This window comes from Centruroides sculpturatus, unplaced genomic scaffold (genome assembly GCF_000671375.1).
Source record: "Centruroides sculpturatus isolate CEXI.00-Female unplaced genomic scaffold, Cexi_2.0 scaffold66, whole genome shotgun sequence".
Lineage (NCBI taxonomy): Eukaryota > Metazoa > Arthropoda > Arachnida > Scorpiones > Buthidae > Centruroides > Centruroides sculpturatus.
In genome coordinates this window covers 1,252,351-1,267,864 of record NW_019384408.1, presented here as the reverse complement: position 1 = coordinate 1,267,864, position 15,514 = coordinate 1,252,351, and the positions used below count along the sequence as shown (strand labels likewise).

The 15,514-nt window shown below is 31.2% G+C and overlaps 1 protein-coding gene across 1 annotated transcript; it reads left to right on the top strand.

The window, feature by feature from the left end:
• Positions 1–5,301: 5,301 nt before the first annotated feature.
• Positions 5,302–15,165, top strand: LOC111618938 (threonylcarbamoyladenosine tRNA methylthiotransferase-like). Its single transcript, XM_023360564.1, has 2 exons — positions 5,302–5,522; positions 15,033–15,165. The coding sequence occupies exons 1-2, from the start codon at positions 5,330–5,332 to the stop codon at positions 15,152–15,154; spliced, it is 315 nt and encodes a 104-aa protein (XP_023216332.1). The 5' UTR covers positions 5,302–5,329; the 3' UTR covers positions 15,155–15,165.
• The last annotated feature ends 349 nt before the right edge of the window (positions 15,166–15,514 follow it).

The window sequence follows — 15,514 nt, the reverse complement described above, 5'->3', positions numbered from 1 at the left end:
TTTCATTTGTGAGAAGATTTTGTCAATTTCATTTTGTATATACACAAAAGGAAATTCTTTAAAAATTATTTATTGATCCGTTTGTGCCAAAATTCATTCATTATTTATCTATTTTATAAATTATTGTTATGTATGACAATAAATCTGAAAGTTTGAATAAATAAGGAAATATTTTTGAAACCATTGCAACCAATGGCTTTATGACTACAGTCTTAAATAAAATATCTATAAGCCTTTTACCGTCTTAGAACAAACTATACAATAATAGTTTGTTCTAAGACGCACACCGGTAAAAGGCTTATAGGTACGTACGTGCATTTTACAATATTCCGGTGTGGAAATTCTATTTTTTGAATAATTTATGTGGAAAAAAAAATCAATTTTATATATACTCATTCTATAATCTTAATTTTATTACTAAATAATGATAAAGTTGTTAAAGTAAAATTTTTCAGTACTTAACAGATTGATCTATTGTTTTTACAAGTTAGTTCTTAGAGAATATTTCAGTAATATGAGTATTACAAGTTTTCCTGCAGAAGGTAATATCATTTCATGACCCAGTATTGGCTCAGTTTGATGGGACAGTCTAAATACTTTTCGACAATGACATACTGTCTGGATTCTGACAATTAGCCTTGCAAGACAAGGAGAAATTGGCATTTTTCAGTCTCGATGGTTGCTATCAGTGGAATCAAATTTCAATGGGCCTTTGCAGATCCCTGGCATCCTGACAACGAGCAGCTGACTTTATCCTTTGCCTAAAGGGAAAAAACTTGTCTTGTGTACATGGACAATATCTTGATCTTTAGTCCTGATTTCCAGAGTCATCTGACACAATTAGAACAAATCTTTAAATGCCTCGTGAAGGCTGGCTTAAAATTAAAACCAAAAAAAAATGCAACACCAAATAAAATTTTTGGGGCACAATGTTTCCGATGAAGAGACGAGGCCAGATCTCAAAAAATAAAATGTGTATTGAACTTCCCCAAGCCAACAAATGAACACGATATTAAATTGTTCTTAGGACTAACTAGATATTACTGGCAACACATCAAATGTTATGCAAATATCACGAAACCCTTAACTAACCTATTGAAAAGCTACACCAAATTCTAGTGGGGAGAAGAGCAAGAACGTAGCTTTGAGAGACTGAAGGAGATAGTTACTTCAGCTCTGCTTTTGAAGTCTCCTGACTTTTCTAAACCTTTTATTTTAGCTATGGATGCGTCCAAAAAGCTATAGGTGCAATCTTATTGCAAGAAGATGATAGAGGGAAAATGCCAATTGCTTATGTGAGTTGAATACTACGGAAACCTGAAAAAAATTATAGCACTACTGAGCAGGGGTACTTAGCGGTAGTTTGGGCCACCAAATATTTTAAACTATACTTATACGGGAGGAAATTTACTATATCAATTAGGTTGAGTTTGGTCAACTTAACAATACAGCGATAGGTTCTTCTCATTGAGAATTCTTGGATACCTTCAGTCATAACTTCTTCCGCACTTCGTTCATGCATTTATCAGTTAATTGTTGCCAAGCAAAGCCGATATTGCCTATGGCATCTGTGATGTTATATTTTTTCCAAAATTGCACCAAACAAACATATATATAAAGAAAGTACACCTTTTTGCCACCTTTCTCTGATTGTTTCATGTTCATAAATACAAGTCGACCCCCCTATAACACTGTTGATAATTCCGTTTTATATGAATTTCATGTTGTACGAGTCACTTAGATTTTACAAATACAGTAGACCCCTCTATAACACTGTACATAATTCCGTGTTATATGAATTTCATGTTGTACGAGTCACTTAGATTTTACAAATACATGTGCCGGGATGTGAACAGCTCATGTATTTGTAAAATCTAAGTGACTCGTACAACATGGAATTCACATAAAATGAAATTATCAACAGTGTTATAGGGGGGTCGACTGTAAATGAAATGCCATGATAATTTAAATTGCCGTAAATTTGGAGCTTTTTTTAGACTCCAAGCAGATCGCGTTATATCGAATCAGTGTTAAGCGGGGTCTTACTGTAGTTGACTTACACTGTTGTAAGTCAACTACCTGTATTCCTGTTTAAATATTGATTCTGGCAATACATCGGAAAAAAATTGCTGTTATAAATAATGAAAATTGAATTCATAAACTTTCTTTAAAAATAATGGTAAAATTAAATTAAACTAATGGCTTTATATTAAGAAAATTCACTCTTCAGTAGACCATTTTTGGATATAAAATAGTGATATTAAGTGTATTTTAATATTTCAGGTAAGAATTTTTAAATTATATTTAGTTTTGTTAAATGGCAAGTTAGCAAAACAATATAAATGTTGTGAAGCAGGTAAAATCTGGCAGATCTATTTTTTCCTCTTCATTTAAAATAACTTTTCTTCTAATTTTGCATTTTATTTTGTCTAAAATATTTTAAATGTTAAAAGGAATTAAAAGTTTGTTGCTAGTGATGCTGATTTGAACTGATATGACCCTTGAGATAGGTAGCTAAAAATATCTATTAATAGTGCTTAAGGTGCCATGTCAAGTTAGAATGACTTCTTATTGTTGAGTTGACCTGCAAATGTAAGTGGCAACATAATAAAAATAGATTTAAAAAAATGCTCTTAGAATTTAGAAAATAAGATACAATCATTATCTTTGGTTTATTTATCTGTTTCAAAAATTAGTATTTACTGTGAATTTTTCTTTTTAATAAAAAATTGATTGATTAATGCTTCCATTTTGTTTCAAAAGCAATATTTTATAAATATTTTTTAGGGTTTTTGGTGATTTTATAATTGTCCCATGTTTTTTGAATTTCAAATTTGTATATTTGTCATTCTTAAAGAAATGAAAAAAATCAAAAACGAAAAATGTTTAACATATTAACTGCCACCTGTAATATGATATTTTGTTTATTTATGGGTCACAATGAAAAAAATCGGATATTTAATATTTTATTATAATTTTAAATAGAAGGATAATTATATAACAATCAGTAGAGTGAAGTTAAAAAAAAATATATGAATGGCTACTAGACATCAGATGGCCTAGAGAGAAATAACATTAACTGTAGGCCATAAGATGAGGGGCTATTTATTTTACAATCCACTGTAATTACACCTGCTCATTTAATTACATGTTTTTACAGCAGGTGTCAAGACACCTGCAGGTTAAAGTACCTGTGACTCAGTAAACAATAGGTCAAGGTCGAATTACATACTTGCTGTATTTTCTTTTGCAATATTACTTACTTTAGTAAAATAAAAGAATTAAACTAGTCATCAATATGTTTTTCCCCTTTTTTAAACTATTTACTATTAAAAAAAACACTATCAAATGTAAAATAGTTTTTTATTAAAAAACCCCCTATGACATTTTTGATAATTTTAGCTATCGTCATCAGGTTAAATATGTTTTTTAAAAAAATGCAGGTGAATTGAACATCATAATTTAAAGGAAGAGTTATTATCTGATCGGTTGATGTTAACACTCCAGTATTAAATGCTACATGTAGAACAATCAATCAGATGACAACTCTTTTTTAAAATTATTATATTCAATTCACCTTCATTCTTTTTCAAACTTATTGAAAACATTTTTTTTATCATTAAATATTTTTCATTTTGCTGGATTTTTTTCCCTTTAATATTATTATTCAGTTTCTGATTGTTTTTTTTTTTTTCCTAAATTTTGTGTGTTGTGTGATAGTATGGTCATAAGTCAAAGTGAGGAATTCATATCCAGATTTTTCAGTCTATTGTTAATAGAAATTCAGGTTTAAATCTAAATTCCTCTGGCATTAAGCTGTGAGGATAAGAATTGGATCCAAATGGTCTGGCTTCTGATTCAAATGTAACCAAGGATTTGGATTTTTTCAAATACAGTAGAGCATCGATTATCCGACTCAGTTGGAGACTCAGGTTGGTTGGATAACCGAAAAGAATGAAAAAAACACATTATTAGTATATTAGTATATCCCATGTAATTAGTATATTAGTATATTGCTATTAACCAACTTTGCATTGAATTTTCATCAATGTTAACAAATTTTTTTTAAATAATAATTGTCGCTATTATATTGTATTAAAAATTATTTTAAAATTATTTTATTGCTCACAAAACAAACAACCACTCATAATTAGAAAAATTAAGTTTTGTTTAAATACTGGCCGCCCTTCAATGGTTGAGCCAATGTTGCCAGATAAAACACGCAAAAAATTAAAAAAAAATAATATTAAAGTAGCCAAGACATAGCCAAATATTGTAGTGCCACATCACTAGTGGACATTTGAAATTTGCCGACTAGAATGGTCGGTTAACCGATGTGAAGGTTAATCGGGGGTAGGATAGTCGATGCTCTACTGTACTATGAATTAAGGCAGAATTTTCATTCCCCGTCTGTATTGGATAATGACATTCTAGTCCACCCAAGCATAATTGAAGCTATGGATATAGTTCATTATGTATAATGTTTTTCTACTATGCATATGTAGCTAGAACTATTTCTAAGATTATCAGCACAAAACCTTTCTCACTAATTTCTAGCCTTATTAACTGGAGTACAAATGTTTTCGGCCTTCTTAATAGGCCTTCCTCGGGTACACTGCGGAGCGTCGGTTAGAAGAAGTTTAAATGCTGCCAATGTTTACCCAGGTATCGTCTTACCAGTGACGTCATCGTCGATGATAGGTATACGATACCGAGGGCGAAAAATACATACTTTTGGTAAAGAAGGGAGGTGTGCAGATAGGATACTTGCTAAAGTTGGGGAAAAGATTTTAGAGTAAGCGCGCTACGTACAGGAGATGCACAATCACAACAGGGGGTTAGTGGGGAGTGACGTCATAGTTGAGGCCGTAAATATTCAACGCTACAGTAAGAAGGGGCGTGCGAACGACCGTGGATGGGAAGGGGGTTATGATTAGAAGGGGATGGGAAGGGGGTTACGATCGTATACCTATCATCGACGATGACGTCACTGGTAAGACGATACCTGGGTAAACATTGGCAGCATTTAAACTTCTAACTGACGCTCCGCAGTGTACCCGAGGAAGACCTATTAAGAAGGCCGAAACGTTTGTACTCCAGTTAATAAGGCTAGAAATTAGTGAGAAAGGTTTTGTGCTGATAATCTTATAATGTTTTTCATTTATAAGTTAATTCCTAACTCTTATTCTGAATTTTTTAATAATCATAACTTATAAATTTATAGATCTGTATGGAAAATATTTTAGTTTATACTTGATTAATTTTTTAAATTTTTAATAAGCTACATAAGAGTAATTTAATACTTTGCATTATGTAAATTGTTATTAAAATGATTCTTTTTAGTGTTTTAGAGATTGTCATGCCAGAAATAGGCAGTACTGTAATAGATGATATAGAAGATCTGGTGCAGAGTTCTGAAACAATAAACAGGTCAAAGTCATCCAAACTGGTTGTCCGTGGCAAGAAGACAAATGGATATTGTAAGACAGAAGATAAAATTTTGGCCGATAGCATTATACCTGGTAACTAATTTTATATTTGATATTTTAAAATGATCATTTATTTTTAATATACAGTTTGTGATCGGTTAATGAACAAATCGGATAACAAGCACTTTCGTGAAAGATTTTTATGTTTGGACAACAAACACATGATTGGATAACGAACATCTTATAGAACGAACACAAGAAGAAGCGATGTAAAATAATGAATACCGATTCATTTTCCCTTGTCTTCAGACAACAGTTCGAAACTTTTTGTACTGTGGGAGACGTTGCCATTGACACTCAACCTGGTTTATACTGAGTATTCCTCCAAACTTTGAAACTCTCTCTTGTAATTCCAGCTTTTTATTTTTCTGACAGAAACAATTCTTTTATAGTATTTGCGAGACTGTCGGGCGGGCACTCATTAAGTTTTGCGTCGGTTTATATTTTCAAAAGGTGAGAGTATAATATCACAGGTAGAGAGTAGGTAGATGTCTGATGTTTGTTGTTGCTGGGCTTGAACAGGTCTACAGTAGGCTGCAGTTCAATCTTATCTAAGCAAGATACTGTATTATCGAGAAGACTCAAGCAGCTTAAGGAGTAACAAAAATCATATCTCAGAAATAAAAAACATTTAAGAGCTTGTAATGGAAACTGATTTGATGACAGAAGAACACCAAGAAACGCGGCGAGATATGTTTTCTTCTGAAAAAGAGAATTAATGTCAATATCTGCTATTAAACATTTTTTTGAAGAAGTGTGATGGTCTTAGAATGACATCCAAACCGGGTTGAGGTTATTAGGCTTAGGGATATCTACAATTACAATGCTATTAATTACTTCTGAAAAATCTTGAAGAAGAGAGAAAAGCAATTGACATTGGATAGATTCTTAACCCCCACAAACTGAAAAAACATGACTAATAAAAAGGCAAGACTGCATATATATGTATTTTTACTATTACATATAAATAAACGTAATAAATAAAAAATATAAAAATAAAATATCCAAAAAATAAAAAATATATATTTTTTGGATATTATATTTTTATATTTTAAATAAAAAATATATATTTTTTATTTTTTGGAGTCTCTGGAATGAATTAATCAAATTCCCATAAAAACCTATGGTAAATCGATAATTGGTTAACGAACTATTCAGATAACAAACAAAGTCTTGGAACAGATTATGTTCGTTAACCAATTACCCACTGTATTTTATTTCAGTTTTAAACAATTAAAAAATTATTTCATTTTTTTAATATTTCATAATTTCTGTAAAGAATTTTAAAAATATAAACATTCTATTTAAAAAGCTATTTTAAATAGTTTTATATGAATATTTTCAATATAAGTTGTTTCCTGTTAAAGTACCAAAAAATATAAAATAATTAATAGAAAGAATTACTTTTCATTGAGATTTTCCTTCTCTTAAATCTTCCTCCTCTTCTAGATCTAATTTTTTCTGAATTCTTTGATGTCCTGTCTGCTTCCCAACATTAACATTGCAATTTTATTCTGGCAAGAAACTCTGCTGTATCATCAAATACATCTTTCAGATTCTGAACCAACTTTTGGTCCAAAAGATTCAACTTTCAATTTTTAAACTTTTCTTTTGATGTATCTTCATTATGGACTTCCTTGAAAGGGATTGATTATGATCACAGACTTCCTTCTTTTTTATAATCAATAGAATCATTTATGTTGCAGATTTTCCAGCAAAACAAAAGAATTTGATGCTTTTAAACAATATTTGAAAAAAAATTTCATTGAGATACTCCTTTTTAATATAGTATTCGAGGTGGGCCCAAAAAAAACAGAACTGAGAGTGCGCTGCCATTCATAGATGTAGTAGAGAGTTCTCCCGTTACATGGGGTTAGTAGAGACCTTTACGAAATAGCTGTGCAAACGGCATCAGTTTGTAGGTTTACGTTTGAGCGTAGTGTTGTGTTTCTCTTACTGTTATTTTGTTCTGCCTGCAAAGTTCTGAGCGTCCTTCAACATCTCAAAACGATGAAAACGTTGAAAAAATTTGCCAAAAAAGTGTTAAGATGTCTGCAAGAGGATGTGCAAAGGAAACGCCTGGAACTTTGGCAAGCAGATGACTGGTTCTTTCATTACGACAACGCCCCTGCACACATGGCCTTACGAGTGACCCACTATTTGGCCTCTCGGGCCAAATAGTCATTCCTCACCCTCCGTATTCACCAGACTTAGCCCCGTGTGACTTTTTTCTGTTTCTGAGAATGAAGAAAAATCTAAAAGGGAAGCGTTTTGATGATGTGCAGGCGATAAAAACAGCTTTGCTAAGGGCACTGGATGATATCAAGGTTGAAGAGTTCCAGAGATGCTTCAAACAGTGGGGAAAAAGACTTGACAAGTGCATCGCATCTAATGGAGAGCAGAGTACTTTGAAGGTGACTGAAGAAATTTTGTAAAAAATTAATAAATAAAGTTTTTATACAAAAAAATCTGGATTGTTTTTTTTGGGGGTCCCCCACGTATATAAATATTAAAACAAAACTAGATCAACATACTCCTCTCCAGTCAGGTATATGTAAAAGTCATATTTGAATTGCATATCATATACTTCAATATAACACAGAATCTTCTCAAAATTTGTTGGAAACTTTGAAGCAGTTTATTTTAGGATTTTTCATTTTATTGAATGTAGAAGTTAGTCCAGAGAATGAGCAATAAGCAGATTTTACTGTTTATAAAAATACAGTTTCTGGATTTACCTACACTGATAACAATAACAAATGATAACATAGAGTAAATAAATAAGGATGTAATTAGTGGAAATTCTGGTCTTATTCACTCTGACTTCAAAAACATATTAAAAAATTTTAAATGTATAACTTGAAGGTTTATTAATTATTATTAATTAGTATGCAATTTATCTAGTATTGTTTCTAACATATTAATTGAAATTAGAAATATCAGAATTTAAATTAATTAAACTATTATATTGCAAAACAAATAATGATTAATGTTTAGAAATTAACAGTTAAAATAGATTGCATTTTATTAACCACATTTGAAGCTGATAGCACAAAAAGACAGTTTAGAATGCTTAGTTACTTGAAAAAAATGATAGTTATAACTGAAATTCTGATTATAATAAAAGTTTTATAAGTATATTTGAACTTATTTTTTGGGATATGTTAATTGATAATGTTAAACTGATGTCTATCAAAATATGATTACAATAAATGGAATCTAATATATATTTCATTTAATTACATACTAAATGTATTAACAAGATTCTAAATTTCTTAATACAGTTTGTGCTGTTTATTGTAATCACTTTGGTACTAGCCTATGCTGAGTGTTAACAGTAACAGAGTGGTAACATTATGCAGTGAAAGTAATTAGACCATAATTAATGAAAAGTCTAGTTTTATTGAATTAGATAACTTAAAAATATGTTGAAACAATTTAAAACGTCTAAAAATAAACTTAATTATTAACCTAAAACTTTGTTAATTATAATAATTACTCAAGTGGTTTGTCCAGTGTTATTTGTTGACTATAACGGCAGCAGTAACCTTGTGCTAATTCCGAAGGAAATGCAATGAATTGAGTGAACAGTAAGCAGTCAAGAACTAAGAATTGCTGACTATATTTTCACAATATTTCATTAATAAAATGCTCATATTCATAATGCTTTTTGAAGTGAGACACATCTCTACTGTGATACCAGGACAAAGTGTTTGCAGAGCTTTTCACATTTAATTATTTATTGGAGGATCTATACTATCTTTATCTTGAATTTCTTCAGTTTCATCAGATGATTCTCCAGAGCCTTCTTCAATTTGGCATATTTCTGATGATGATAGCATAGCAGACACTAGAAATTCCTTGTCAATTGCTAACTAATTTTTAAACTTTTCTTTTGGCATATCTTCTGTAGTGTTATTTATGATCACCTCTTCAACAGACACAACTTCATTTTCAGATTTCTGTGTCTAAATTTTAAAAAACCATCCTTTTAAAAATAATTCTCTTGCCTGATCCCATAATTTTGCCAAAACATGCAGCATGTTAAATAGGAATTTCTTTTAGCAATAGAAGTCATATTAGTTCTTCTTTGACTATCATCCAATTCTAAAATTTTTGCATATATTTTACTTCTGTAGTATGCCTTTAAATTAGATATGATTCCTTCCTTGGTCACATAGTGGAATCAGTGATGTATTTGTAGGAAGGATTATTATTTTAATAATTTTAATAGCACATTTTAACACATGAATGTTCTATACAATTGTCTACCAACAAAATGATCTTTTGTCTTTGATTTATATTCCGTTTAACTAACCAGTTGTTAAAAAATGTCAGTTGTCATCTAGGTGTGTGTATTGAATAATAATTTATTAGTAAAAGTAATTGTGACAGACTGGACCTGATGAATTTTGAGAGAAAATTTGTTTTTCGTATTTCGAAAAATTTTTCCCATTTTTATTACTGGAGAATGATCTCATCTCTCTCCCCAGAGTTGTTTCCTTTCCCAGGGACTTGTTGAATGTGTCACTGGGAACTAATAGCAAAAATTCCTGATTGGTGAAAAAAGGATAATGTGATTTGGGGGTATAAAAACGAGTGCTCAAGATCAAGGGGTATCAAGAGTTTGCGAGTGCATCAATCAAGTGCCCTGAAAAACCCAAGAGGTATCGTATCCAGGATTTCATACTCTGTGTTGGTGGACACCTTCAAACTTCCTGGATTATTTTATCCTTCCATTTTCCTTGGTTTGACTGCTGTCCTAGGAAAAAGAAAAATTAATGCCTCTCCAACCACTCCAACTGACTGAACGACTGACCGACAACAACTGACAAATGTCCGAACAAGTCAGAAAGATCTGGAATCTGCACTATTAAGTGCATTAAAGGTATATATACAAACTTGTGGTTTCTTGTAAACTCTCTCTCTCTCTCTTAACTGTTATTCGATAGCATAGAACTATGTATTCTCTTTTTTGTTGAATTAAATTAGTTATTTTAATTGTTAACCTTGTATCCATATGATTCACTTCCAATCCGTCTCTCAATCCTTCTCCGTCCTGAATTCGATTGCCCACGCACGTAACCGCTCGCACAAATTCCAATTTGCGGCCGTTAAGGTTTCTGTGTGTATTCTAGAAGGCACAGTGGTGTCAGTCCTGACAAGGCACTAAAGAAGTGCCAATCTTCTGGTCACATAAACATCTAGGATTTTTACTTTTTATAATTACTAGTAGTTTCTGGTCTTTCGTATTAACAAAGCAAAGAACAGTAATACATTTCTTCAGTGATTTAAATCCTTTAGCATTTTCATGTTTAAATATATAAGTATGATCATATTTAAAATACTAATAGACTATTGTTTTATCTGCAGTGTAGATATTCCTGAGTGAATATTTGGCATTCTGTCATTATCTACAACTCAGCTGATACAGAATCAAAACTTTTTCCTTGCCAAGAGTGCATCTATTCACAATGTTCTTTCATTTTATTCACTAGCTTAACTATTCATTAATTGCAATAAAATTTTTCTTTTCCATATTTTTAGCTAATTCTTTTGCTTTATGATACATTAATGACTTCTGTAGCTACACCAGTATTAATTACAAAACAAAACCATTACTACCATGTTTCCCCGAAAATAAGACATCCGCAGAAAATAAGACCTAGCACAGATTTTGCTGAATTGCGAAATATAAGACCTCCCCCGAAAGTAAGACCTAGCGAAGTTTTTTTTAGTGGTAACGGTCATCGACAGATGGTTGAAAGTGGTCGTTGGCTTTTTGAAAGTACAGCCACTGATTGGTCAGCAGACAATTACGCCACACAGCATGATTTGCATAAGACTATGGCTTGGGAATCACAGATTTGCATAACGTTACAGCTGGTGATGGCTAATTGGTCGGCTGGGAATCACGCCACATGACATTTGCATAGTGCTACGGTTCAGTAAGCACTAATTGGTCATCAAGTCCGATGTTGACGCTATAAAAAGGCGACAGTTCAACACACCGGACATACATCACTCTTGTCTAAGTTCGACTTGGAAATTTTTTTGTTCAATAATAAATGTGAATTCTTCTTCCTGGAAAAAATAAAGAAATTCCCTGAAAATAAGACCTAGTGCATTTTTCGGAGCAAAGATTAATATAAGACACTGTCTTATTTTCAGGGAAACACGGTATGCAGCGAATTTGTGTATTTTTATATAGTTTGTTTTTTTTTTTGTTTTTGTCACTTTTTGCAGTGTTCCATTCAACATGTATAAATCTGACACATGCATTTTTCAAATTTGTTTTATTCCAAAATTGGAAGATTGTAACCATTATAGAATAAGAAGCAGCTTTGTTCTTTTTAAATTGTAAATTTCAAATATCATCTGAAGATCAATTAAGAAGCTAAAAATGTTAGAATAATAAATATTCACTGCATAGTAAATAGTTTTGTTTTGTGGTCATTAGCGACCTATTAATGGGTATATTTTTTCACAAACATTACTAAACCAAAGCTTCAAAGCTAATTTAACTTCATTATCTTTTCCAGTTCAGTTTCTCTTGCAAATTATGTTCATTTTTTACTGACATTTTAATATTCATTATGTTTTTCAAAATCTTAAATAAAACTAGTTGTGAAATTTTTAACTGTGCAGCAGCATTGCATTGCATTGACTCATTTTTGACAACTTATCATTGCATTCTAAAATTTCAAGCTTATCTTTGCACTTTTTTTTTTTTCATTATGCTAAGAGGTACACCACAGAATTGTACTTTAATTAATGAAGATCAGTCTTTGACAACATCAAACAACTAACTTATACATAAAGTAAGAAGTGTCAGAAGTCAAGATTTAAACTACAGTACGATATATGGATTGATTGCAGGATTAATACATTTAACATATTAAGAATTAATATATGATATAATCAATTTAAATTAAATTATCCAGATTGTTGTACAAATGTTTTTATTGGAACAACATGGTTTATAACATTTATCTGTTTTGTCAATTGACCATTATTAATTGTCTAAGTAAATTCAAACTTACACTGGAAACATTATGATGATTGTAAGTGAAACTCTGATTACAAAACTAACATATATAACTAATTTATATGTTCAGCTAACTGACATCTAACTGCAAATTCCAGCACATAATAAATAAATTTAAATGTTCAGATGTTTTCAGCCATCTTTTAGAGGCTCTCGTCAGGAATGAATGCACAAAACAACATACACATTTTTTGTGTATTCATTCTTGATGAGGGCCTCTAAAAGATGGCCAAAAATATTTGAACATTTAAATTTTATTTATTTGCTGGAATTTGCATTTAGATGTCAGTTAGTTGATTATATAATTCCAGTATATAGTTTAAGTGTGTCATTTTTTATTTGATTTAATTTATATGTTTTGGTATGTGTTGATTTTGATGATGATATAATACTAATAACAATATCCACAAATATGATAAGTGACATGTGCAGTACAGTAGAGCCTCGAAAACTCGGCCTAATATGGACCAAAGGGTGGGCGAGTTTGTGAAAATGCCGGGTTATCGGGAATGGGGTTAAAAAAGGATAAGTATGCGTGTTTCCTCAGAAAATATTGTACTGTACTTGTATGTATTGTTTGCTTCAGAATACAACAGAGAATAAACTGCCCAAATACCCTTAAACAAAGGAAAAGTACGACCTTTATGAAGGCATAGAGCCTTTACTATATGAAAATGAAAATTAATGAATACACTGTGTACAGTAATTTACNTGTATTGTTTACTTGAGAATATAACAGAGAATAAACTGCCCAAATACCCTTAAACAAAGGAAAAGTACGTCCTTTATGAAGGCATAGAGCCTTTACTACATGAAAATGAAAATTAATGAATACACTGTGTACAGTAATTTACCTGATAAACAGACCATAGAAAAATACTTTATGAAGCATAAAGCTGTCTATAATTAAAATTAATTAACTAAGGATTTTTTTGCCCTGCCAGGGTGTGGCCGAGTTATCCGGAGTGCCGGGTTATTGAGGCTCTCCTGTATTACAAATAAAGCTTATTTTCCTATTTTTTGAAATTTGATGTACCTTTGTAAGTTACTTTAATAAGTACTTTTGAGCCTTTCTAGTTTATATCTAGGTGTGTAAAATAGCCAAAAACAATAAATATTAAACATACTATAGTGCCTCCCAGTAATGTAATTGTTCTTTTGGAATATTTTCTGCTTCCTATAGGCACTACTAGTCCCCTTTCAGGTGCACTTTGTGAGTTAATCCTTATGAAACTGGAAAAGCAGGTCCTAGGAACATGACATCACCCTATGTTCTAGGTATATTGTTGACCTACTAATTATTAGTCATTGTAAACCAAACATCGATATTTTTGTAATTTCTTTCAACAATAATCCTTTTGGCTGCCACTTATGCCTGGAACAGCAACATAGGCCTACAGTACTTCTGTCACCCATTTTTTAGATATCAATTTATATGTACAGGATGGCAGTATTTACACATCAGTGTCTGCAAACTCACTTACAATCCAATTTTCATCTTGTCCTCTTCATATGATTCCCTCCAATACAAGGTAGTAGCATTCAGAGCCTTGGTGAAAAGAGTATTCATGTACTCTTCTACTATCAAAGAAAGAACTCAGGAATTGCAGTACATAACTCAGCTGGCTATTCAACATGGGTATCTATCTCAATTAGTAAAAAGTTTAATAAAAAAGTGTGTGAAGAAAGATCAAAATACAAGAATGGCAGATTGTAAATTCAAGATTGTACTGTACAGTATAACAAGATCCTGATGACTATATACTGCAAAGTAGCAGGAAGCAGCACTTTCCTTCACCTATAGAAGAAATGCCACCATCTACACTTTTTTTGAAACATCGGGACCTTTACAATAAGTTGTATCTTTTGAGAATATACTCTACACCCCTTCAGGACAATAGAGATGGTCAGCATCTACAGTATATTGAGGGTACGTGTATAAAAAAATGTTTACAGGAACATCTTAATAATATGATTAATAAAAAGCAAACTACTACAGCATTAGTCACATATACCTTGGACAAAGACATGCAAGAGAACATCAACAATGCAAGTCTTATTCATCATACATAGGAGACTTCACATCTTAAGTACCTTGAAATGCTAGAAATTTACAAGGCCAGCAGAAACAACACAACCATCAACTACAAAGACAACATGCTATCCCCAGCTTTGAGAACATTATTTAAAATTTAATACTCCTTTTTACATTCCGATGTATCCACGTAACTGCCAACTTCCAATCAGACGTTCTTTTTATATTTTAAATTTTAACATTCCATTTTATGTTCTGTTTTGAATCCATTCTTTTAACCAGAAAATGGTTGCTCAAAGCATTGAAAACATTTGTTTTCCTTCACTGTTTTGTTTTATGAGCTGGAGTTTTGGTTTTTGTAAATATTTTATAATTTACTTCAGCATACAGTATGTTTATTACTTATTTAATGAATGCCCAATTGATCATATATCATAAAATTATTTAATTTTTTATATAGGTACTCAAAAGATTTATGTTAAAACATGGGGATGTGCTCACAATAATTCTGACAGTGAATACATGGCAGGACTGTTATCAAATTACGGTTATAAAATAATAGGTAAGAACATTTTCATTTAGATGTAATAATTGCTGCATGAAGTATATATTATTTCAAAATCCAAAATTTAATAATAAATCCAAAATAATAAATCCAAAATTTTTTAATATATTTTCTTTTCAACTTTTATTACTTTAATACAATAAAAAGTTGTTGAAAGAAATATAAAATGGAGGGACAATTAGTTGGGAATAAAACTGATATAAGTTAAATATAATGAGCAAAGAATCATTCTCTGGTCTTCATTACTTTGAGATTTACTTTCACTGATCCCAACTTCTGAGGAGAGATTTATGAATCTAGTAATGATTCAAGAGAGTTTTTTTACAGAACAATTACCAGTTTAAAAATAAACATAAATTTTAAAGTACAGTGGAACC